This window comes from Coturnix japonica, chromosome 3 (genome assembly GCF_001577835.2).
Source record: "Coturnix japonica isolate 7356 chromosome 3, Coturnix japonica 2.1, whole genome shotgun sequence".
Taxonomy (NCBI): domain Eukaryota; kingdom Metazoa; phylum Chordata; class Aves; order Galliformes; family Phasianidae; genus Coturnix; species Coturnix japonica.
This window is the reverse complement of record NC_029518.1, coordinates 69,681,873-69,706,420: the sequence shown is the minus strand read 5'-3', so window position 1 is coordinate 69,706,420 and position 24,548 is coordinate 69,681,873. Positions and strand designations below refer to the sequence as shown.

Genomic DNA, 24,548 nt, shown 5'->3' with positions numbered 1-24,548 from the left:
ATTTAAAACAGGCAGCAAAGTAGCATTTGTGCTCATTTTCAGCTTGAATAAGATAGTTTGTTAGATAAGATAGTCAGATAGTTTGCTTCAAAAATGTGAAGAATTCAAATCTGCAGGATGTGAAATGCCGAGGCATACAGGCTTGGTGGCACAATCTATACAGACTGTTGCTAGAAGCCCATGTAGACTGATAGACGGGGAAAAAACAATTCAGAAAAAACGCATGCTTTTATTTTAAGATCAGCATCACATATTCTGTAAGCTTGTCACTGATGGGCTCCCTCTGAGAGAAGGTGCTGAGCGAAGCAGGCTTTGTCTGAGTTGGTATGACAGTTATGTTTATCTGTCCTCTCCAAGGTCTTGAGAGAAACAGTTTTCCTTAGAAGATGACCTTGAGATTGTTAAACCTCAAATGACTGGCAGTGAGGGGTTATTTGTATATTTACAGAACCACAATGTAGAGGAAAAAATGAGTTGTATTTTTCAAAACGGTAGTTTAATTGATGGGGCAATATCTGGATACAATCATGCCAAACCAAACTGCGCTAGCACTGTATCCAAAATACCAAACTATCTAGTTATTTGGATTGAGGCTTTTTTTTCTAGCTTTGGGATTTCTTGTGATTACTCGAGAGATTTTCAGCAGTGCAGTTGGAATGGCCAAGTTGTTCTTCAGCTGCCAACACTGAAGGATGTCCTGCCAGATGTGCTAATTGATGTAATCAAACCAGTCTGCTGAGAATCAAAATAGACTGTAGTAGTTTCAACAACTGTGCTGATTCATTACTGATATAATTGTCTAGTACTACTGGGTGACTTTTTTGCTTTGTTTTACTATGAAGCTAAGTGCTTGCATTGTGGCTCAATTGTTTGTATTAAATTAAATTGTATAAACTGTAATATTCTTGTAGGCGTTCAGTTATCTGCTTCATCTGTGCAGCTTCCGTATTAATTTTTGAAAAATCCAGGAATGTTCATGCTAAACTTTCATACTTATTAATTGACCAGCTATTGTATTAAACCAGTAGTAGCATCAGGGACTAGTGAACTGGATTAGAGCTCCAGGTAACAGTCCTTTTGAATTAGACTGCAATTTATCTTATTATTAGTTACCATAAGTGTGCAGTGCACATGGATAATTAATGATGTACTCCAATAAGATTGTGACTGGGACATTAGATACGAGTCTGATGACTTTAACAAACAAGCTTCAGTAAAAGATTTTTTTGTTAGCACAGTCAGTTTTGACAGTCTGGAAATGCTGGTTTTCTTTCAGTTGCATCACAGTCTGGTAGACTGTTCACCAAGTTATAAATTCTTTATGCAAAAGTTTAGATCAATGATTATCTGAAAATGAAACCACATGGTTAGTCTTGGTCTTGTTTTCTTTCCTCACAGATTGCAGAAGTAGATTGCAAAGATGCTCTAGAAATGATCTGTAACCTAGAATCTGATGGAGATGAGAAAAGTGCTCTAATTTTATGTGCAGCATTCTTGTCTCGCCAGCTTCAGCAAGGAGAGATGTACTGTGCCTGGTGAGTCTGAATGTTGTTTCTTGTCTGGTGCAATGTAAATTTGTTTAGGGACTATAGAGCTGGTACATAAGATCTAGGTTGACTTTCTTGTCTGATAATACCCATGAGCAAAACAGGAAAGAGATAAGGCTTCCTGAAAGCTTTTTTTTAAATTAAAAAAGGTATTTGTAAGATGAGCTTCAGCTGGGGGAGTCTGAAGGCTGCACTGTATGAGGAAGTATTAACAAATAGTAGTAGTTGGTTAGTATTTTTTCCTGACAGTAATCTTATGCTGTAGAAGTAAGGAATTTGATATCTACAAGCAGATAGTCATTCTTATGATTAAATTAGTGTGTAAATACTTTTTCCTTCTGTCTTCGTTTCATAACATATTTTTTGTCGTGATAAATTTCTAGAAGCTGGGGGTGCTCTTCACTATTTTAACCAAAGTAACTAGATAGATGAAAATGCTTATTGTTTAGGGTTTGCTGTCACTGGTATGATAGCAAACTGATCTTTTTTTGGCTGATTTTTGAGCTGTTAAGAGTCTGAGCTTCCAACCACTAACAGCACAGTTGTGCTTCCAAAGGATTGAAGGATTTGCTGTGCCTCTGCACCCCATTTCTTATGCAGCAGCAGAACACCTGTTAGTGGTGGATTTTGCGCTAATGGGTTCTGCTGAAGTTCTGCAGGTTACACCATTCAATAGGATACTCAGTACCCTTGGTTGCTTGCATGTAAGGAGAACCTCTTATTTAGGAAACTTTTAGTATCAGCGATGAAGTAGTGAGTTAACATACTGTTGCTGTTTGGGTTTGGGCCTAATTTCTCACTAAAGCAAGTTAAATTCATATTCATAAAGCAGCTCAAGAAAAATTTATGTACAACAGGGAAAAGTGATCCTCTTATAGCTATTAATAATTACTGAGAATGCAGAAGTGTAAAATGTTTCAAAACCACATAATGAGCCCGCAAATTATGTAATTTGTGGTATTACTGCTTATATTCGGATTCTTCTGGAATTGAGTCATCGTGGTGGTTTTTAAAATTGGATATTAATAATGTGGGTATACTAATTAAAGCTGTAGTATAAGATGTGAGTAAATTCATTTTTTCTTTTTCCCAAAGACAAAATAGGAACTGTTCTCAGCTTTGCATTTCTTGTGATCAGATGAGAGGTTGTGTTGCTGGCCTTGAAACATTGTTCTCTTCTTGTAGGGAACTGACTCTTTTCTGGAGTAAACTGCAGCAACGGGTGGAGCCTTCTATTCAAGTGTATCTAGAGAGATGTCGTCAACTTTCTGTGTTAACTAAGACTGTTTATCACATTTTCTTCCTGATCAAAGTAATTAACTCAGAGGTAAGGATATTCCTGAAAGAATATTTTTATGCAATTTGAATGGAACTTTTTGTAGGAAAACGTATGAAAGCTGCTTAGACATCCAGTCTTTTGGGGACAATCATAATTGGTTTTAGGAAATGATGACAACCTCTTTGTGTAGATGAACTGCAAGTTGATTCATTATAAATCATTGTCACAGATTGGAATGCCACAGCTGAGATGAAATAAGATGTAAAGGTGAAGTTACAGCCTTTTGCTATTGTTTGTATTTACTAAATGAGGTATTTTCTGATGCCAGATCTTAATATTCCTCTTTATTATTTTCCATATTTCAAATATTGTAAAATATTGGATCTTGTGGATGACTAGAGGACGTAAAGGCTCTATATTAGTATATAAGAATATTATGGAAATAAAAAATGGGAAAAAGAAAAAAATCAATTAAAAAGTCTGCCACAAAGAATGCCGTTTGTTTTTATAAATGAAGTCCTTGATGAAATGCCTTTTGTGGGCGTAGATGCACATCTCAGTTCATTTGTCTCAGTTTCATGTAATTTTCCTAGTTTTCTATCAGCAGTTGCACTACTTAATGTTTATAGCCAAGTTTAGCTCTTCCAAAAGCTTTTAGTTTGGCAAGATTTCTGTAATTCTTTGTATTCTAATTTCTTTTTTGCCTTTTGCATCGGTCGGGCCTGGCTAATCATGGGCTAATCACAGTTTTTCCTGAAGGCCTGAACTAAATTGGAGTGGTAGGGGAAAATATTAAAAGCTTGTCTGCTCCATGCCATACTGATTTTTCCTTAGTGAACTGTGGACTGTTTCCTTGGTGGCAGAAATTTAAAACCATGCAAGTAGTATATCTATCTGTGTGTTCAAAAACGCACTTGACTTTATTTTTATGTATACAGTGGCCTCTCTATGCATCCTTGGCAGCAAAAGGAACTGTAACATGACCATAAATCAAATCTACTTTCCTGGAGGGTGTAAATGAGAAAGGGCTATATATATGACCTTTGAAACACTGAAATGATGGAACATTTAAATCCATTTATTACTTTCAGTTGGAATGAACCCTTGTGTTCAATTATAATCAGTTGATTTTGAAGTGGAATAGTCTTCAAAAATAGAAACAAACCCTTATGCCTTAAGTGATTTTATAGCTTTTGATAATCATGTGCTTCTCTTACTGTAGCTGTAGCACTTCTTACATTTAGTTCTACCTAGTGTTAACTTAGTGCTCCATAGAAGCTTATTTTAAATAACTGTGACAAAACTGGCGTGCTTTAGTTTATGGAAGAGCCCCAGTGCTGCTGTAATACAAACTAACTCCTCTTTCATGCAAGCCAAAAGTCACAGATATGGCAGAATGTACATTTGATATGCATTTTCATTGTGTCTAAACTTTCAGTTTCCAATAGGATGAGGAAAAATCATGCAGCTTAGCCTTGCATTTAAAAACTTCGCTTCTTATGGTAAAAAACATGTTATTAGATCCAAATGCATTTTCCTGACACTTAGGATATGTGTTTTTTATGAAAAAATGAATACAATTTTTTTGTTGTTATTTTATGATTATTTATTTATTTATCTTTACAAATATAAAAAGAGCTGATTCACTAAGATTAATCTTGCTTTACAGATTGATGGTGCTGGACTTGCAACCTGCATTGAACTGTGTGTGAAAGCTTTGCGCTTGGAATCCAGTGAAAATGCAGATGTCAAGATATCTATTTGCAAGACTATCTCCTGTTTGCTTCCAGATGATTTGGAGGTTAAACGTGCTTGTCAGTTGAGTGAATTTCTTCTTGAACCCACTGTGGATGCATACTATGCTGTTGAAATGCTCTATAATCAGCCTGATCAAAAGTACGATGAAGAGAATCTTCCAATACCAAATTCATTGCGCTGTGAGCTCTTACTTGTACTGAAAACTCAGTGGCCTTTCGATCCAGAATTCTGGGACTGGAAAACTCTAAAGCGTCAGTGTCTGGCACTGATGGGAGAGGAAGCATCCATTGTGTCATCGATAGACGAACTCAATGATAGTGAAGTTTATGAGAAGGTTGAGGATTGCCAAGAAGAGACTAAAGAAGCTTCTATGAATGGGTTTGCTGGTGGTTTTGATGAAGCTACAAGCCTTCTTAAAGGTATCAGAGATGAAAAGCAGAAAAAGAGAGAAATTAAAAAACTCAGAGAGCGAGGATTCATATCAGCCAGATTCCGGAACTGGCAAGCTTATATGCAGTATTGTGTGTTATGCGACAAGGAATTTCTAGGTCACAGAATAGTTAGGCATGCTCAAAAACATTATAAAGATGGAATCTACAGTTGCCCTATTTGTGCCCAAAATTTTAATTCTAAAGAGAACTTTGTTCCCCATGTAACTTTGCATGTTAAAAAATCCAGCAAAGAGAGACTGGCTGCTATGAAACCGCTGAGAAGATTGGGAAGACCTCCTAAAATAGCAACTACCAATGAGAATCAGAAAACCAATTCTGTATCCAAACAGGAGCAGCGACCCATTAAGAAGAACAGTCTCTATACAACAGACTTCATTGTATTTAATGATAATGATAACTCTGATGATGAAAATGATGATAAAGATAAACCATACGTACCAGAGATAGTGCCAGTTCAAAAGCCACTACCTGTTAATGAATTCACTTGTCCTGTAACGTTTTGTAAAAAAGGCTTTAAGTATTTTAAAAATCTAATAGCACATGCAAAAGGGCATAAGGATAATGAAGAAGCTAAACGTTTTCTAGAAATGCAAAGCAAAAAAGTGATTTGTCAGTACTGTAGACGACATTTTGTAAGTGTTACTCACCTGAATGATCATTTACAAATGCACTGTGGCAGCAAGCCTTATATCTGCATACAGATGAAATGTAAGGCTGGTTTTAACAGTTACGCTGAGCTGCTAACTCACAGGAAGGAGCATCAAGTCTTCAGAGCGAAGTGTATGTTTCCTAAATGTGGGAGAGTGTTTTCTGAGGCCTATTTGCTGTATGATCACGAAGCACAACACTATAATACCTATACCTGCAGATTCACAGGCTGCGGAAAAGTGTACCGTTCTCAGGGCGAACTGGAAAAGCATATTGAAGAGCACGACAAGCAGCCTGAAAAAGTGCAGCAGCCTGAAGGCCAGACTAATCAGTCTGAACTTAGTCAACCATCTGAAGCTAATGAAAATACTGACGGAGTTGCTGTTAAAGAGGAATCAGCATCTGCTCCAGCTGACAACCAAAGTAGTTCTACTGAAGGAGAAAACTATGTCTGGAATGAAATCAAAGCAGAACCGGTAGGGAGTGAGAGTGTAAATACGTCCCCAAGTATACTGCAGCAAAGTGATTCCTTGCCTAATGCTGCTCCAGAAGAGGCTGCTGCAGGTTCAGTGAAGACAGAAGTAGCAATTCCAGTGAGCAGTGTTAAGGCGCTTGCAGTTAACCAGAAGATCCGAGATAACTTTGTAAGAAGAGGTAAATTGGCTGCTACTACCAGTAAAGTAGATACCACTAAATCTGGAGCGCAGCAATTGTGCCCAACAGTTGATTCTTGTCTTCCAGTTTTCCAAGAAAGAAAGGAAGAGAATTGTCTCAGTCAGTCTCAGAATGTTCAAAATATACCTGTGAGTTCAAACACACTAAAACCAGAAGCCCTTGAATCAAAAAGCTTAGAAGGGCAAGTAAACATTGTAAATGCACTTAATGTGCAGAATCAGGCAGGATACCGAAACAGTGTTCCCATTTCCAAACTTGAAATCGAAGACAGTATTAAAGCTGCAGCTAATCTATATAGCCTACCTTTAAAAACTTTAGAAAGTATTACATTTATTCCATCACAGCCTAGCATAAATAACTCTTTAGCTCCAGCTGTGTCACCAGCAGCACCAGTTCAGAAATTTAGTTGTCAGGTTGAGGGGTGTACTCGAACATACAACTCATCGCAGAGCATTGGCAAACATATGAAGGCAGCACACCCTGATCAATATGCTACTTTTAAAATGCAGCGTAAAAATAAGAAACCACGAAAATCCAGCAATTTACAAAACGTTGAAAATGATGAAAAGATTGTCTGTCTGATGCCGTCGCAAGTGGGCAATCCCAGTGGTGCTGCTTTTACTGCACAGACCAAGACTAATTCGAATCCCACCTGCTCTAGTCAAGTGCAACACCTCTCAAGTTCGCTTTTCCCAACCCACTTAGAAAATTTGACCAATCCTATGTTGCCTGTAGTGGAAAGTGTCGCAAATTCAAATTTGTCTACTCGTATTAAAAGTGAGCCTGAAAGTGTTTTATGTTCACAAATGGAAAATCTGTCTGGTGTAACCTTGCCTTCCCAGTTGGAAGATCTGGCAAAAAGAGTTATGCCTCTGAATATTGATGGCAGTTCAGATCCTTTTCTTCCTTTACCTGCAGAGAATGGTCCAATGTCTCTTTTTCCTTCACCATCAGAGAACGCCCCAAGCTCAGTCTTCTCACAACTGGAAAACAACACAAACAACTTTTCAACACAACTAGAAGGAAACAGCAGTTCTGCTTTCCCAAAAGAAGAAACCATTGATCAATTGTTTCCTTCACGAGTGAATAATGAAAACAACTTCAATGAAACTGGTTCTCAACATCCAGCTTCAGAAAAGGTGAAAAAGGACCGTGGACGAGGTCCAAATGGAAAAGAAAGGAAGCCAAAACATAACAAGCGAGCAAAATGGCCAGCAATAATTAGAGATGGTAAATTTATCTGTAGCAGGTGTTTTAGAGTTTTTACTAATCCTCGATCACTTGGTGGTCACTTGTCTAAGAGGTCGTATTGTAAGCCTCTTGAAGGATCAGAAATTTCTGCGGAAGCTCTTCAGGCTAATGGACAGTCCTTGCTTGCTAGTATGATTCTTTCCTCAAATTCATTAAGCTTGCAGCAACCCCAGGAATCTACTTTCAATCCAGAACTGTGTTTTAAAGATCCAGCGTTCCTGCAATTGCTTGCATCTGAAAATCGTTCTGCGGCCTTACTGCAGACCATGTTCCCACGGGCCAATATGCCTAACTTTAATTCCAGTGGAAATGAGGAAGGAAGTCAAATTATAAAACAAGCTTTGGAAACTGCAGGCATTTCAAGTACCTTTGATAGCACAGAGGTACTTCCACATATAGTTACAACAAGTTGTGTCACTGGTACAACTCAAATAAATGCAGCTGTTCTTCCCAATTCAACCATGTCACCTCTGTTGCAGACAGTCTGCAACCCAAGTACTCTGCTAACAGACCAAAACAGGACCCTCAATACCAAAATTCCTTCAGTAAATGAGTGCAAGAAGTTGCCTGTTTTTGCAACAGATGATTTAATGCTGAAGACAATTGAAAACGGCCTGTGCTCTAGCTCATTTTCTAATACTGCTGCAGCAGCACAAACCTTTGCAGGGAACGCTTCACGAGTTTCAGTTATAAGTACTCCCAATAATTCAGTATCAAATAACTCTAATAAGAAGGGAACCAGCTCTTCAAAGAGAAAGAGAAAAGCAACTACACCCTTAGTTGCACCAGACATAGCACAGAAAGTAGCGGTAAATAATATAACAACAACAGGACTTCCAGCCAAAAGCACTGAAGGAAACATGCAAACACAGGGAGATAATATTCAGTCCAACTTACTAGCAAATTGTGATTCTCAAGTAGTGGCAGAAAATCTCACGCAGAAACTCAATAATGCTGACAATCAGTTATTCATGACCAGTATCAAAGACAACTTCAAAACAAACCTTGAGACTCGTACAGCATTAACAGTGAAAGCTGAAAATGGGGATTCCCAAATGATGGCTACAAATTCTTGTGTGCGGACCAATTCGGAGGTGCAGATTTCAGAAGACAATGTTATTCAGAACTTTGAAAAAACCCTTGAAATAATTAAAAGTGCCATGAATTCACAGATGCTTGAGGTGAAAAGTGAGATCCAGGATACCGGCACTGCTTCAGGACAAAACTTGCAAGTAAATAACACACAAACATCTCCAGGAAATTCTTCAAATAGTGTGCGGTTACCCGCTCACACACAGTTTGCAGTGCATGCAGGGAATGTCACTGCTGCAAAGACTAACGCTACTCAGTCTGAAACATCTCAAAAAGTTGATAATCAAATACTGGAAATTTTGGAGGGCTTGCAAAAACTGAAACTCGAAAACGATTCATCCATTCAGGTCTCTGAGAGTGTTTGCCAGTGTCCCCCTGCAGATACTCTAGCACCAGCAGCTCCTGTTGTACCAATTGAAAACAAGCCCCTTGTCCAGATATCTTCAGACACAATTATTCACTTTAGTGACAAAGTTAATAAGCCTTTTGTGTGTCAGAATCAAGGTTGCAACTATAGTGCGATGACAAAAGATGCGTTGTTTAAACACTATGGCAAGGTTCATCAGTACACTGCAGAAATGATACTGGAAATCAAAAAACATCAGCTGAAGTACGCCCCATTCAAGTGTGTTGTTGCTAGCTGTCCAAAGACGTTTACACGAAACTCTAATCTCCGAGCACACTGCCAGCTTGTACATCATTTTACAACAGAAGAGATGGTAAAATTAAAAATTAAAAGGCCTTATGGCAGAAGGTCTCAAAATGAAATTGTAAACACAGTTTCGCAACCTGTTGAAATAAATTTGCAGACACTAATAACAGAAAACAAAACTGCGGCTCCGTTGGAAAAAGAAGGCCAGATAAAAGAGGCTCTGGAGCCTGTAAGTGTCTTGGAAAAGTTACTACCTGAGAAAAATATTCCCGAAAGACTGGAAACACCTCCCCAGGTGGTTTCTGCTCCATTGGAGCAGCATAACGCAGACACTTTGGGTAACGCAGAGGCAAACGTACGCAAAGCCAGGAGGCATAGGAAAGAAAAAGAGGAAAGAAAACGTCGGAAGCCCATAACAAAACCTCTGGAGTTTCCAACTCGGTACAGTCCTTACAGACCATATCGATGCGTCCATCAGGGCTGCTTCGCAGCATTTACTATTCAACAAAATCTAATTCTTCATTATCAAGCCGTGCACAAATCAGACCTTCCTGCCTTCTCTGCTGAAGTGGAGGAGGAGAGTGAGCCAGGTAAAGAGGAACGTGACGAGACTGAAACTAAGCCCACCATCAGAGAATTCAGGTGTGAGATGAGTGACTGCTCCCGAATATTCCAGGAGGTTCCTAGCTTGATACAGCATTACATGAAGCTTCATAACGTGACCCCTGAGCAAATCAAAAACATGAAACCAGCTCCAGAGGCAGGAAGATTTTCTTGTGATCAGTCTCAATGTAAATCTTCGTTTACAATGTATTTCAACTACGTTACACATCTTGAGACAGATCACGGTGTTAAGATAAGGCCAAACAAGGTAGAAGATGATGGTGTATTCAAGTGTGACTGTGAGGGCTGTGATCGTATTTATGCTACTAGATCTAACCTCCTAAGGCATATTTTTAATAAACATAATGACAGGCATAAAGACCATCTAATAAGACCCAGAAGGCTGACACCAGGTCAGGAAAACATTTCAAGCAAAGCAAACCAGGAGAAACCAGTGAAGTCCAAACAGAGAGGCCTGAAAACCAAATCTGGAAAGGAAAGTATCAGGCTGTCGGAGAAAACAAAACGAAAGAAAAACGATAGCTTGGAAAACAAAAATGCAAAAGCAATGCAAATTCAGGAAAATAAGGCTTATTCACTGAAACGTGGGAAGCACGTGTTTTCCATCAAAGCTAGAAATGAGGCATTATCCGAATGTACAAGCAGATTTGTAACTCAGTATCCGTGTATGATAAAAGGATGTTCCTCTGTAGTGACAAGCGAAAGTAACATCATAAGGCATTATAAATGCCACAAATTGTCCAAGGCCTTTACTTCACAACACAGAAATCTTCTCATTGTATCCAAAAAGGACTGTGTGCCAGAAGTAAAGGAAACACCTTGCGAGCAGGAGGAAACTGACAAAAAAACTGATGTGGAGGAGACAGAACCAAGTTCATTAGCAAGCAATAATGACTCAAGCACATCGACGTTACCGCAGAAAGAAACTGAGAAAGGTGAGAAGGATGAAGTGGATGAACTGACAGAACTCTTCATTACTAAACTGATTAACGAGGATTGTTCAAGTGCTGAAAATCAAGCAAAAATATCTTCCAGTGTAAATAGTGACTCGCAGGAGACCAACTCCTGCCCCTCAGAGAAGCAAAAATCAAACAACTTAAAAAGAGCAAACAAAGAAAAAAATGTAGCTCAGAATAAGAGAAGAAGAACTGAAAAAGCAGAGGAGGTGCAGCCTGCTGAAGTGAGTAACCCGCACAGGGAGGAAGAGACTGCTGTTGCTATTCAGACAGCTGAAGAGCAGCCTGCAGCTTTTGACTGGAGTTCATTCAAGCCTATGGGTTTTGAAGTTTCGTTCCTCAAGTTCCTTGAAGAGTCTGCTGTGAAGCAAAAGAAAAGCACTGAAAGAGAGCACCATAGCAGCGGAACCAAAAAAGGATCTCATTCAAACACACGAAAATCTAACGAGAAGACCTCCGTAGCAACAAGTAATAATGTCACTTGGTCATCTTCTGCAACTGAAACCTTTGTACAGTTTGCCAATCCATCACAGCTTCAGTGTTGTGATAACGTAAAGATAGTTTTAGACAAGACTTTTAAAGACTGCACTGAGCGTGCGTTGAAGCAGCTTCAGGAAATGAGACCTACCGTCAGTTTGAGAAGACTTGATGAACGCTGGGAAAACAATCCAGAAGTTACAGCTGCAAAAGAAAGGAAGGGTAATGAAAAGGGCATTCAAAACTGAAACCCTAAGTGTGTGTAACCATTACCTGTAATAAAGTTTATTTTGAATAGGAAGCCATCACGCATGCTGGTAACTGTCGAGCTCATTTATTTTGAGGTGGTTTAATCTAGAGAAAAACATGGCATTTGTCATGTAAATTTTCATTTGTTTTTATCCCTATGGGACTTGAAGAACAGAATAATTGCTTCAGCTTTGTAAATACTTGATCGAAACCTCAACTTTCTATCGAATTGTCCTTTCCATGAACTAAATCTTTGTGAATTGTCTGTGATTGGTATCTTTCACCAGGTCACTGCTCATGTACAACAGTACTCTTTTATTTGTAGATACATTTTTGTTTTTGTATATATTTATTATTGTAAATCATTTGCTGCCACCAGCAGTCTGTAAGTCTAAACTATTAAATGACACATTTATATTCAGAATTTTAATTGTAACTAAGTGATCAAGTTTTTAAAACTGTCCTTTAATCATTTTAAATTAAGACCTTTTGAACTAAAACTAGCTAAGTCTCCCATATCCAGTTTATTTTGCGTAAAGCATTTATTTACAGGAGAGGAGCTGGATAAGATCACACACTTCATAGGTCCAACATACTGGCACACTCATTTTTGTACATTTGAACATGTGGTATCTACAGATGATACTCACGTGGAGTTAACCCATAAATACAATAGTTTTCTTATAGCTACATTTTTCATGGCTTTTAATTGGATACAAAGCATTTATGATTCCATAATTAAAAATAAAAAATAAGAATGGAAATGTGAATAAAATAGTTTGCTACATCGGAGATTTAAAACAATATTTGGTATTAAAGAATCCATTGTGAATGTGATAGAAAATTAGTAGTGTGGAGCAGTGTATATATTTGAGGTGGTGATTTGTGAAGTAGCCCAGTATTGCCTTAAATAAAATCACATTTCATTTCTTGTTTTATACATGTGATCTTATAAAGGTTATTTTTGTTTCTGTAACTTAGATTGGTGTATAGTTTAATTTTTGTTAAAAAATGGAAAAATCCAAAAACAAACCTTCAGAAACCGTTTCTGTAAATAGTGGGTTTATAAAACAGATGGTTTATTTTGATAATACCAGTTTGGTATCTATCTATAAAACGCCTGAGTCCTTATGCCATACAGTCAAAAACTGAATAAACAAAGGCACTTTCTGAAAGGGAAGTGAGATTGTGATCTTACGGATACGCTCAGTGGTTGTGCTCTGTTGATGGCACGGGCTCTCCCTGCACTCCTTTGCCCCTTTGCTGACTGTGTTTGGCACCATTTTGTGCCACCTCTGTGTTTTCCACACTGGAAGGAGCCCCCGGAGCAGTGCCACGCGTAGCACTTGGGTTCGGGGCGCTTCCTCTGTATGCTGCTAACTGACACGGCAGGTGTCCGGTTTGTTGAGTAACCAAAAGAGCAAATGTGATAGTGGGAGCTGTCGGTATCTAGGAATCTGTGGTATTGTTGTTGGTATGTGATTGTGCGCGGCTCAAATGGGACAAGCCAGCTGGATTGTGCGGTACCAAAAATTTCTCTTGGATTATTCTCATACTGGATGTTACCTACCTTCAGTAATATAAAATAGTCTTTATCTTCGGAGAGACTGGCTTGCATTTTTTTTTTCCGATAAACTTGTCTTGCCATGTAAAGCTTTGCATTAAATGCTTCACCTGATTGCTTTTAAACCATTCACCTGGAATCTTTGACGGTTGACTTGAAGATCAATTCAGAGGGGCAGGCTCTTAAGGCAGAACAAAGGGACTGGTTTTGAGAGTGATGATCATGTATGAAAAAGCAAGAAGGCGGCAGCATTTCAGCCTTGGGTATAGATAGCTCTTCTTTTGCTCTCTGGTGCTAAGCTGTATGCCTTTTTACAAAGTGTTTGCTTCCTTCTGAACAGGGTCCATTTGCTCAAGTAAACTTCATCCCGCTTGAGTGGCCAAACACTGCTAGGTTAGCAAATGAAAGGTGCAATCTGAAAATGGTAAAAGCAGAAGAGATGCCATATTTTCACAGAATTGCAGGGGTTGGAAAGGACCCCAGGAGATCACTGAGTCCAACCCCCCTGCTAAAGAACCCCATTCCTACAATAGGTTGCACAAATAGGATGCTTATTATCTATGGGAGATCATAACTGCATAGTGCCATGTTCTGGGGAGGGGACCTTCAGGGGAGGGGAGGAACAGGACCTCCTTGGGAGTTGTGCTGGAGATCTGCTGTCTTCAGATGTACCTGAGGATAAGGGCATGTCCACGGACCCCTCGGTTCATTTTTGGAAGACCTGTTCATCATGTTTTGTGTTATATAAATCAGTGTGTCCAACAGAAACATTCCCAGTTACTGCAGGATTTGCCCTTTTTAGACCGAGAATACATAAAACTGTTAAAGCACATAATGTTACAGTAGGATGCCATTTAGGATCAAATAAAAGTCAGTGCCATACACATCCAGGACATAATATCTGATTCTGATCTGAACATAGGATCTGAATTACCGAGAATGAAATGTTTAATATTCTATTACTGTCAGCCTAATCAATCCACATCTTTTAGAACCATTATGGTCATTGTACCTCATGGCACATTCCCTGTTAGATGAATACCGATGACCTGTTCAGCAGGTAAACCCGTGTGGTATTTTTCCTTTAAAACAAATAAGCTTCAAACAAGGGGGTGAAGGGAGGGTTCACTTTAAGGTCTCACAGAGTGCAGAGGGTGTTGTGGTTTGGTAAAGCCACCTGCAGATGTTCTTGATGAGATGCATTTCTTTAGCACTTGCATTTGGGTATTTCACCATGAGCAATGTATGATACCTTCCTACACGCTGTGCCGACAACTCCTGCAGGCCCACACCCCACTCCTGCCCATGGGATGAGACTCGGGGTGGTGGCGCCTCCCCAGCCTATGGGGCAGCCCAGCATCTTCCAGCCCCTCTCTCTTCCTGAATTCCTCCTGTCTCTCCCCAGCACCTAGGACCACGCAGCTCCTCCTTCCCCTCTGCTGGGCCCAGTTTGGCACTGGCTGGAGCCTCACCATGGAGGGGGGATAGGGTATGGGGTACGGGAGGGGAGGGTCAAGGGGAAAAACATCTGCAGGCTGGGAAGTGTTTACCTTCCATGACATTTTTTTCCAACTTCATCTCTCAGAAGGTGAGATTAGCTGGGTTTTAAAGGCCTCCGGGATTTACATAAACTGTGGATCTTTTTAAGGTCTGCAGAGATGTTTTAAAATACGAATGAGGTAAATATTTTTGTATGAAAGCACACTGAGCGATTATGGTATTTTTCCATTACAGTGCGGGCTCAGGTCAGCTTTGTAGCAGTTGCTGTGTGTTTAAGGAAGCAGTACTTTTAGCCTTCAAAAGTGGGAAAAAAGAGCATTTGAATGGAAAATGTTGGCATTTTGTCTGTTCAGGTGATGCAGAAGTTGAATACATTTTTAAGAAGCCCATCGATGTTTAGTTTAGGACTTGGGTCTGCAAACTCACTTGAACCAGAAATGGAGATGGGAGGCTGAGAGGTGTGGGCTGGAGCAGGAAGGAGCACACAGGTGGGAAAAGGCTGGGAGAAACCAGGCTGAGACCAAATGCTGGACAAAGAGCATGGGTGCCAAAAGCAGACAAGTTTTCTGTTCTCTCATTAAATAGAATCTGGCACAGCTGCCATCCGTGATGCTTATTTCCTTTTTGTTAGCCCTGCTAAATGCTCCTCTGATAGTGCAGCTAATGATGTAAAACCACTCGGCTGTTTGCTGCCGGTGAGTCAGGGCTCATGGAGGTGGCCCAGAATACTTGTATGGGATATTTTCCATGCGAAGCACTGACTGAATCAGAACCAGAATATTGTTTGATATTGGAAATTATCATTTCAGGACTGTTCAGGATAAGAATTCATGGCATTTCAGGATAGAAATTAGTGAGAAATAAGACCTTGAGTAAATACTCCTAAAGCAGTTTTTCACTGATGTGCTGTCCTCACATTTATCTTCAACAGGTACGAAATAGTCCTCATGGAAACACTTCTTTTTTTATCTATGTAGTGTTTCCTGATGGGTCTGTGTAGCAGCTGTGAAGGTTTCTAGTGGCATTTCTATCCCAAGTCATCCTGTGCATGTGGAGCTTTAACAGAAAATATTGGAGTTCTGTAAAGCACGTTGTCTCCACACACGCTGGTGCAGCACACTGCAAGGTGTAATGTTTTAACAGGCCACAAGTTGGGACTGGAGACTGCTGTCACTAAGTGCAGCAGCAGATGATGTGTATTTCTGGGTTTTATACAACCAAATTCATTGTAGAAATAAAGGAGGGGGGAAAAAATAAGCCAACTCACACAAGCTTGAAAATCACAGTCAACCTTTTAGTCAAAGTTAATTTCGCCACCCCAGTACCCATAATGGTAAAGCTTTGTGACCACAGCTGGAGTTTGGGGGATGAGAAAAGAGTTAACGTGCTTGTGGTATCACTTCCTCCTCTTTTATCCCAGCACAAACAATGAAATCAGTTCAGCATTCAGGCAGCTCTGCTCCTTGCAGGCTGCCCTTTCTCTACATGGTGTTTTGCACAGACTCAGCACTGACGTCAGGTCTTTGATCACAGCAAAGGAAGGAGAACATTGCCCTGAAGTAAGTCTTTATAGGCATCAGTTTCTGATATCTCAGAGCTTTAAGTTCAACAGAATACAAATGTCTGTCCCTTTCCTGTTAGCCTGTGTTGCAGCCGTAACGAAGAGCAGCACTGTGTTGCGTTCAGGAGATGTTTATGTTGTTATTACAAGAGGTATTTCACAGAGAGCTACGTGAGCTGCTCTGCAGTGCCAGGACTTGGCTAGGTGCGTTTTTCTCTTACTGTTCTTTCTCTTCCAAAATGTTTCATATCAGGCTGCTGGAATGGGTCTGGGGCTCTCCAGCTCACCTGGAGTGGCTGCTGTGTGCCAGCCCTTCTGGTCGCTGTCTCAACACGTATCAGATCTACCTACCTGGCAAATGCTGTCAATCCTCTTTACTGTTCTGTGTCTTCATTCCAGGTTCTTCCAGCTCTGGATACAAAAAGCCTCTTTTTGCTTGTACCAAAGCAATTCTGTGTAATTTCCAAATGCAGCTGTTTGAGCAATTGTTTCAGTATGATTTATCATGAACGTTTGTGTATATATTAAAACTTCATGGAATTTTCATGCCTCTACACCTTTTGTTTCAACATGAACAGATCTAGATAATGCTGAATATGGCATACATCGTGAATTATCTGCTCAAGTAATGGGGGGTGGGGGGAGCTAAGAGAGGAACAGTTCTTCCTTGGTAACTGTGACTGTAAGGACTGATGAGAGCAGAATAGGTGGAAAACTCAAGGTTGGAAATGTGAGGAGTTTTCAGACCTGTATATTTGATCTGAATGTCCTCACCCCATCTACTGATCTGCAGGCTCTGCTTAGCAAGAGAGAAAACGTACCTGTTGTAGCAGCAGTTAGTACTGGTGAATGAGTCTGAGTACCAGCAGTAATTGGGCCACTGCATTACCAAGCTCAGCACAGATTTGAAGCTGCTTTTGCTGTCCCTTGAGCTCACTGCTCATAACAGTCTCTGCCTATGGCCAGGGCTCTGCTGGAAAACAAGGTTATTTGCTCCAGCACCATCAGAGCTGGTGACATGCTCGAGGAGCTGAGGTAGGCCATAGGAATGAATGTATCCCCGATTTGCACCAGGAAGGATGTTGTCAAAAGATGCTCTCAGAAATTGTTACACAACTATTCCTTTATGCTGCAGGTAAAAAGAACTAACAGGAATATCAGTTGGCTGCTATGCTATCAGATGTATGCTCTTAAATATATTTGGCTCAATATTGAGAAGCCTAGAACGATCCCCATCCGCAAGCCTCAGGGGCCACAGAGCTTGTTTCATGGTGCTTGGGCTGTAACCAGCATGGCCACTGTATTCAAAGGTGCTCAAACCTACTTCTAAAAGGCTGTGTTTTGCTACATGCACCACCGTTGTTATAGAAGATTGTAGATGTTTATTGATGCTTTGATTTCCATTGGTGATACAATTAATTCACTGACACAATGCAAAGAACATATGGAAGGGGTCAGTTGTCTAAATAATAAAATAGACTTCAAAGACAAGCAGTTAATTAATGAGTGAATGAGAAATAATTGACTTCAAGAAGCAGAACAGGTGCAAACAGATGAGAGGAGAGGTTAAGTTACCTGAGGCTAGAGAAAATGTTTGATTGCCTCTGTGACATTCAGAGCAAGGTAAGGATTAAGAATGAGAAAAAGTCTTCAAGCACATAACTGAACAGCAAGGAAAAAAGATGACAGTAATATGGGGTCTGGGAATGCTTCTAGAAGTGGCAACATGTGGAAAAGGATGACAAGCATAGTGTCAGGAGACAGCAATCCACCAACATTACATTCTGACTAAAGCAAGGACAAAAGAGGAAAAAACAAGAGCCAAATCCTTGTAACCTTGAGAGCACTCAGAGGTTCATTTCATGCAGGTGAATCAAAGAGCGTCAAGAAGGGATGCTAGCTAAAGAAGTCAAATAGAGTGTGGAAAATACAGATGGCATCACTTTGTATCAAGATAATTTGCAATGTTCAGGCTGACACCAAAAAGAGATGTAGGTTTAAGAAAGGCAGCAACAAAAGAGTCGGTGGAGAATCTTGTAAAGGGGGAAAACATCGATTTTTTTTTTGTACATTTGCAACTCTTATTTTCAGTCAATGTAAATCCTGTAGAACTAGCACAGGTAATGCCTCCTCTTCCTTCTCACTTGAACCACTTTTCCCCTGGATGTGACTTGGACACACCTTGCCACTAACACACATCCCTTGGTAAGACACAAGTGACCAGAAGACCTTTGGCACCCCATGTTCTCCTCTGTTACAGAAGTGACTTGCATTGCTCCCTGAACCCCACATACATACTCTGCTGAGCAATCTGAATGCTCCATCAGCTCTGGGTGCATGGAATGAAATGTGTTGGGTGAAGTGTTTGAGTAATGCCACTGTTGCTGAACATATCAAATATGAGTAACACCATTGTTGTTAAACATGTAAAGTAATTGCTTCTGTCCTCCTACAAGGACTACAGAAGGTTGGGTAATGTGCATGGACTGATGCATCCAACCAGATTTCAATCAGTTCTGCTAATTTAATTACTTTAAAAGCAGAAAACTTAAGAGGTCAACTTCTCTAGCTTTTATACGAATATATATGTGTATATACATATATGCATATATAACTTAATAAAAGCACAATCTCAGCACTTTTAAAACAACAAGGATCAGCTCAGTGCTTTGAGAAAAGGAAGAACAAAGCATGGGCACCAAGGTTTCTGTAAATAAATAATAAAACTCAACTTTGAATCTTCATTTTGTAATTGCATTTCCCCCTTATTTTGTTGCTGATATAAGGAAGTGCTTCATTGTTGCTGATTCTTTGTGCTTGTTTCATGGAATTCCCACAGCTTCCCTCCTACCTAATAGCGGTCTCAAGTCCACAGGCTAAGAAGCACTGATTTACTTCATTCTCTGACCACCAGAATGCTTCGTCATGCTTACAGCTCTCCCTGACAGATTTTTGTCCAGCTTGTTCTTAAGCTTATGGAAGCTCCACTGCCACCCCAGCATAACGCATCTATCCCAACACTGTCCTGCAGAAGAAGAGGCAGCGATAAACCCCCTAGGAACAGAGAGGCATGGTCTAGCTCCATTCAAAGTCACCTCACCGAGCTGGACACACACCAGCTCACACTTGAGCACTGGCAATAGGTTTCCCACCCAATTCATCATTAGATGCTTCCATTGGAAGCGGAGGCCCCTGGACAACACACGTAAAGGTACTGGCTTGCTTTTCTCCCACAGATCAGTGAAGAGTGATCTATAGACTCTTTGCATTGAATTTCATTGACATGAATTCTTCATTAGCATGTAACGAGACGTGGAGCCTTCTCCTGAAAACACCATTAACCTGGGCAGGGAAATCCATGCTGTGGAGGAGGAGATGTCTATGAGACGATATTTATCCCATGTCATCCAGGACGTGAGGTTCAGAGCTAAGAAAAGCCCAGTCTATTGCCTTCATCTTCCACACCTTATTTACTTATTTTAGCCTCTCACTAGAAAAGACTGGACAGGAGATAGTTCATCTGGCAGGTTTGGGATTAAACCTGACTTTGAGCAGATTGGGACAAATCCCTTTCCTTTCTGGGCTTCAGTCTCTTAGCAGCCAAACATTCATTTCTTTGGAAACATCACATACAGACTACATCTTCAGTCAATTTTCATAACCTAAAGCGTGCTTGGTGCTCTTTTTCACAGCTAGCAGAAGCTTGTTCTGTGTTTGGGAAAACCACAAACACCACTTAACAGCCCAGCAGCTGCTGGGTGTGATGCTTTGCCAGCTGCTAATTGTTGTGGTCTCTCCTCCACTGCAGATGAATGGGTTTTTTTTTGAGAGAGGGCAGACACAGTTTACTGTTTGCTTTGTTATTTGTTAAATTATATAATTGGGAAAAAAAAAATTAATCTTGGAAGAATCTAAAATGACTTAAGAAAATTGTGGTGTCTGTATGCAACCAACACAACTGTGTTGCATTCTCTATCAACTTCATGCCAAATAGATCTCTCGTCTCTCCCGTGCAGACAAAAACTCCCTCTGCAGCAAATGATCTTCAGCCATAGGAAGTATCACAGCTTCATTCAGGCTACTATTGTAAGGTTTTTGTCATACTTTATAAAAATGAATCGACCAATCAAAAGATTTCCACCTGAACAAGCAGTAGAAACAAAGTCAGTATCAGTAACTGCTCCGAAGTTTGTACCTCTTTGGAAGTTACCAGCAAGACAACTAGAGCAGGATTATGCCTGTGTTTTGTTCTGTCTGATGGGAGGCTGCTATTAAGCCTAGCATAGAAAAACAGCCTCTCATTGTATTTTGTAACAAGAAACTCTAACTTACCTGTGTAGCAGTGCGCGATTAGAGCTGACCCCCCATTTTATAGCAGCGTTAGCAATCAGCAGTTCATTTCCAAGAAAGGGAGTTGCTGCTTGAAGCCCTGAAAATGGAAACTGCTCGTCTCCTAGGTAATATGAACTAAATGATGAAACCTGATCATCCCTTCTGGCACACCGCTCATACCAGAACCTGAACGTGCCTGTTATCATCAGAAAGATATGAGGAAACTAACGCATCTGTTTAAAGCCACAAGGCTTTATCTGCATCCTCTGAGTGTTCTTCCATACCCACTGACAATACGTCAGTAACTGCTGTAAGCACAAGCTGCACACCCTGTGCTTTTACCTTGGCAGAGCTGCATGCAGTGACCAGCAATGCCTGTGAGACAGGGGCAGCCCCAGTGCCTGAAAGCCAAGAAGTAGCGTGACTGTGCCAGTCCAGTGTGAACACACACACGTACTGCATATCCATGCAGAGCTTGCCTGTCATATGTGATTCCTGCAAGAATTCACTGAAGGATCCAGCTCGTTTCCCATTTCAGATGCTCCATAATTACCAGCTTTTGTCTCATCAAACTGGTGCTCTCTCTTCAATTATTAACTTTGCCGCAGCATCAAAATAGCTGAAGAGGCCTTTGGGAAATAGCGGGTCCTCTTGTTAGTCTGGTTTCTACATTTATTTATATTTAATTCCGTCCACGTGAAAAAACTTCTAATTGCTGTACAGAATTGTGGTAACATTTCAGAAGTCACACGGATGTCCAAAGAACCTTGAATGGTGTGTATGTCCTGTCCAAGTGCATCTTAGCAAGTGTCAGTGCTTAGACCTATTTTATTTGGTCGTCTTTATCTGGGGTGTGGCTATAGTGCTCAGTAACATTACTAACAGGGATGCAAAGCTTGAATTCACTGTGTCAGGGGAGGGTCTGGTGGGGGTTAGGGAAAGGTTCTGCACCAGAGGGCAGTGGGTATGGAACAGGCTGTGCAGTGGGCTGGGGGATTCTTCTGTCTCTTCAAGACAAAGCTGTTAACAAGCGTTTTAAAAGGCGTGTGTAGCATAATGCTATGAAAGACAAAAGGTTTGCTTTAACAGATTTTCATTTGTAACATATTCACTGCCTTAAAGCTACTTTGGATCACCAGCAGTAGTGTCCTAACAACGGCTGCTGGCTGAAAACTGCTCTCTTTCAACCAGATGGATGCGAATGTGTGCTAGCAGCTGAGAAGTGGCATAAGGACCCTTGAGACCTTCATGAGTGGAGCTGCAAACACACAGACAGCTCTCAGCAGCACCTCTGTCTTGCAGGAGACCTGTTTATTTCTTCATCTGCATTTATTTCCTCAACATGGCCATCCTGCTCCACATGCAAAAAGATTTCCTCCTGCGATCTGCGACCGCGTGCATCTCAAATAGGGAGAAGCTTATCGGTAGCTTGAGGCGTCCTATCCTCATCTTGAAGACAGCGCGAAGCTCTCCCTTTGTGCGGTGCTTGAAAGGAGCAGGAGCTGTGAGGTGAATCAGCAAAGATGCAGCGGCACGCTGCTGCTCCCGGCGCTGCATTAGGTTGGTTTATTGCATGCCAACAGCGTCTGCGGGTTACGCTATCACATTTGTTCTGCTCCCCGCTGAGACTCTTCCGTGGCTCGAACAATGAGGCGATGTGAGTCCCACGAGAAGCAGGAGCTGCTATTAAGTCCTGAATAGTCACAGAGTGCAGCATGATACTGAATGCAAAATCCCAAATGAATTCATATAAAAGGAAAATAAATCTCAGTGACGGGCCTGGGCTTCAAACAGGGAGATTTGTGCGTGTGTGTGTTTACTTTTCCGGAGGTAAACTGGGTACAGTATAACTTCTTTCAATTCCACAAGCACCCAAACAAACGAAAGCAGCAATCTACACTCAGAAGCAGCCTTTTTTTCCCTACTCAATGGTACACACCATCAGCTGTGCAGCATATGCTGCCACAACAATAGCTCGGAGACCAGCAGATGGTGCCCGGCCCTCCCCCAGGAGGGGCTCCTCCTCCTTAACTCCTCCCCCTCCTCGGCGGCCTCCGGCCACGAGGGGGCACCATTGCTGAGCAGCGTCTCGCCCCTCCTCCTTCCCCTCCCCTGGTGGGGTGGGTTTCTTTTTCAGGCGGTGGTGGGAGAAGCGTTTCCCTACAGTCAGTATAAATACAGGCACACGTCAGCAATATGAGCGCCTTGAACAGTGCTTTAGGATGCAAAATCTGACTGAAAGTTAATCAGATTTGATTGAAAGTCAGCGTGCTTCAGCTGGAGATGTTAAGTCAGTCAGTAGTGCGTGCACTGAGTGAAGGCTGTGTTGGATAAAAGCTGAACGCGTGCACTGTGAATGTAGTTCTTTCAGTTCATTTTTCATATATATATATATATATATATTTAATTTTGTTTTTGGGAAGTGTTCACCATCAGCTGAAATGTCTGCCAGCAAAACTCCGAGTGAAATTGAAACACCCGGTGAGAGAAACCCAGGACTGAGAGGTGCCCGAACGACAACTCTGTTCCGAGCTGTGAACCCGGAGCTGTTCATTAAACCCGTAAGAGGCTCTTGCTGAGAGAAACTAAATATGTTTGGAGGCACGTTTGCTTTAAAGAAATAATGGCAGGTTTTTCTTTCATATTTGAAACGGTCCAAATCATAAAATACAAGCTTAGCACTCAGAATGCATTGTAAAAATACCTCAAAAGTTAATATAAAAGTATTATAAAAAGAGGCAATATTCATCTATTTCTCATGTGGGGTGTTTTTGGTTTTTTAACTTAATGACAGATGGTGACATGGCAGAGCACTTTAAAAAGGCTTGTGTAAGGGATAGCAATGTGATTTAAGGGTATTGGCCAATATTCTTTGCTACAGCATTTGCTGTTATAATTAAATTGATGGTGCTCTGCCTTTATTTACACTTGCATAATCCAGTGGTGTCAGTAAGATGAGATGAAACCTTGTGGACATAATAAAGGTAGATTTTGCGGGGATGATATGTGATCATAGAATCATAGAATTACCCAGGTTGAAAAAGACCTCAAAGATCATCAAGTCCAACCTCAGCCTAACCATAGTACCCTAACTCTAAAATCCCTCTGCTAAATGATATCCCTGAGCACCACATCCAAACAGCTCTTAAACACATCCAGGGATGGCAATTCAACCACCTCCCTGGGGAGCCTATTCCAGTGCTCAAACAGCATTTGTGACCTATGAAAGACACAGGCCAGTGCCTCTGGGAATTGAGAGACCTCTTTCTTATGGAGAATTTATTTTGTTTCCAGAAAATCGTGTCTCCCTTCTTGCAGTTTATCATAAAAGTCACCTAAGTCGGTCTAAAGGAAAAGCAACACTGAGTTCTTCATATATGGCAATAGTTTACTCTTTGCTTTGTAAGCTAAGGTTGAAGAATGTGATGTTTGTGATGAATGAAGAGTATCTTGACTAAAAATACATACTGTTTTTTGTTGGTTTTTTTTTGTCAGAACAAACCTGTGATGGCATTTGGACTCGTAGCAATTACCCTCTGCGTGGCCTACCTTGGTTATTTGCATGCTACGGTAGAGAATAAAAAGGATCTCTACGAAGCTGTTGACAGTGAGGGGTCCAAATATATGAGGAGAAAAACTTCCAAGTGGGACTGACGACAAGTCAGCCACAGAACATCTCAAGGTTGAAAAGAGCTGTTTTTCCTCTGTCCATTAAAATGGTGGTTGAATCTCTCTTGTGCCTTTTAATCCAGTATAAGTTCCATTATAAAATACCATGGCTGTACAAATGAATTGTAACTTAGATACATGCAGACATAAAATTGATTTTAAGGATTGTTGTCTGTGATCTCCATAGTATGTCTAGACTGGTAAATGCCTCAGAAATTCATGTGGCTCAACTCATTTTCCTCTTTGCTTTTGCTAAATGAAA

The 24,548-nt window shown here is 40.7% G+C and overlaps 2 protein-coding genes and 1 long non-coding RNA gene across 5 annotated transcripts in view; 2 read left to right on the top strand and 1 right to left on the bottom strand.

The window, feature by feature from the left end:
- ZNF292 (zinc finger protein 292) overlaps positions 1–13,263 on the top strand; it is a 52,378-nt gene extending 39,115 nt beyond the window's left edge. For all 3 annotated transcript variants that reach the window (XM_015858925.2, XM_015858926.2, XM_015858927.2), the window contains 3 exons: positions 1,399–1,535; positions 2,733–2,874; positions 4,496–13,263. In XM_015858925.2, coding sequence (XP_015714411.1) covers positions 1,399–1,535; positions 2,733–2,874; positions 4,496–11,659 — 7,443 coding nt within the window. In that variant the 3' untranslated portion in view covers positions 11,660–13,263. The remainder of the gene's footprint in view (positions 1–1,398; positions 1,536–2,732; positions 2,875–4,495) is intronic.
- LOC116653119 lies at positions 13,132–21,213 on the bottom strand. Its single transcript, XR_004306489.1, has 2 exons — positions 20,618–21,213; positions 13,132–13,639 (listed from the first exon to the last, which is right to left on the bottom strand). It is a non-coding gene; the product is annotated as an uncharacterized LOC116653119 (long non-coding RNA).
- Positions 21,214–22,654: 1,441 nt separating this feature from the next.
- On the top strand, positions 22,655–24,452 carry SMIM8 (small integral membrane protein 8). Its single transcript, XM_015858963.2, has 3 exons — positions 22,655–22,781; positions 23,036–23,178; positions 24,113–24,452. The coding sequence occupies exons 2-3, from the start codon at positions 23,059–23,061 to the stop codon at positions 24,269–24,271; spliced, it is 279 nt and encodes a 92-aa protein (XP_015714449.1). The 5' UTR covers positions 22,655–22,781; positions 23,036–23,058; the 3' UTR covers positions 24,272–24,452.
- Positions 24,453–24,548: the final 96 nt, after the last annotated feature.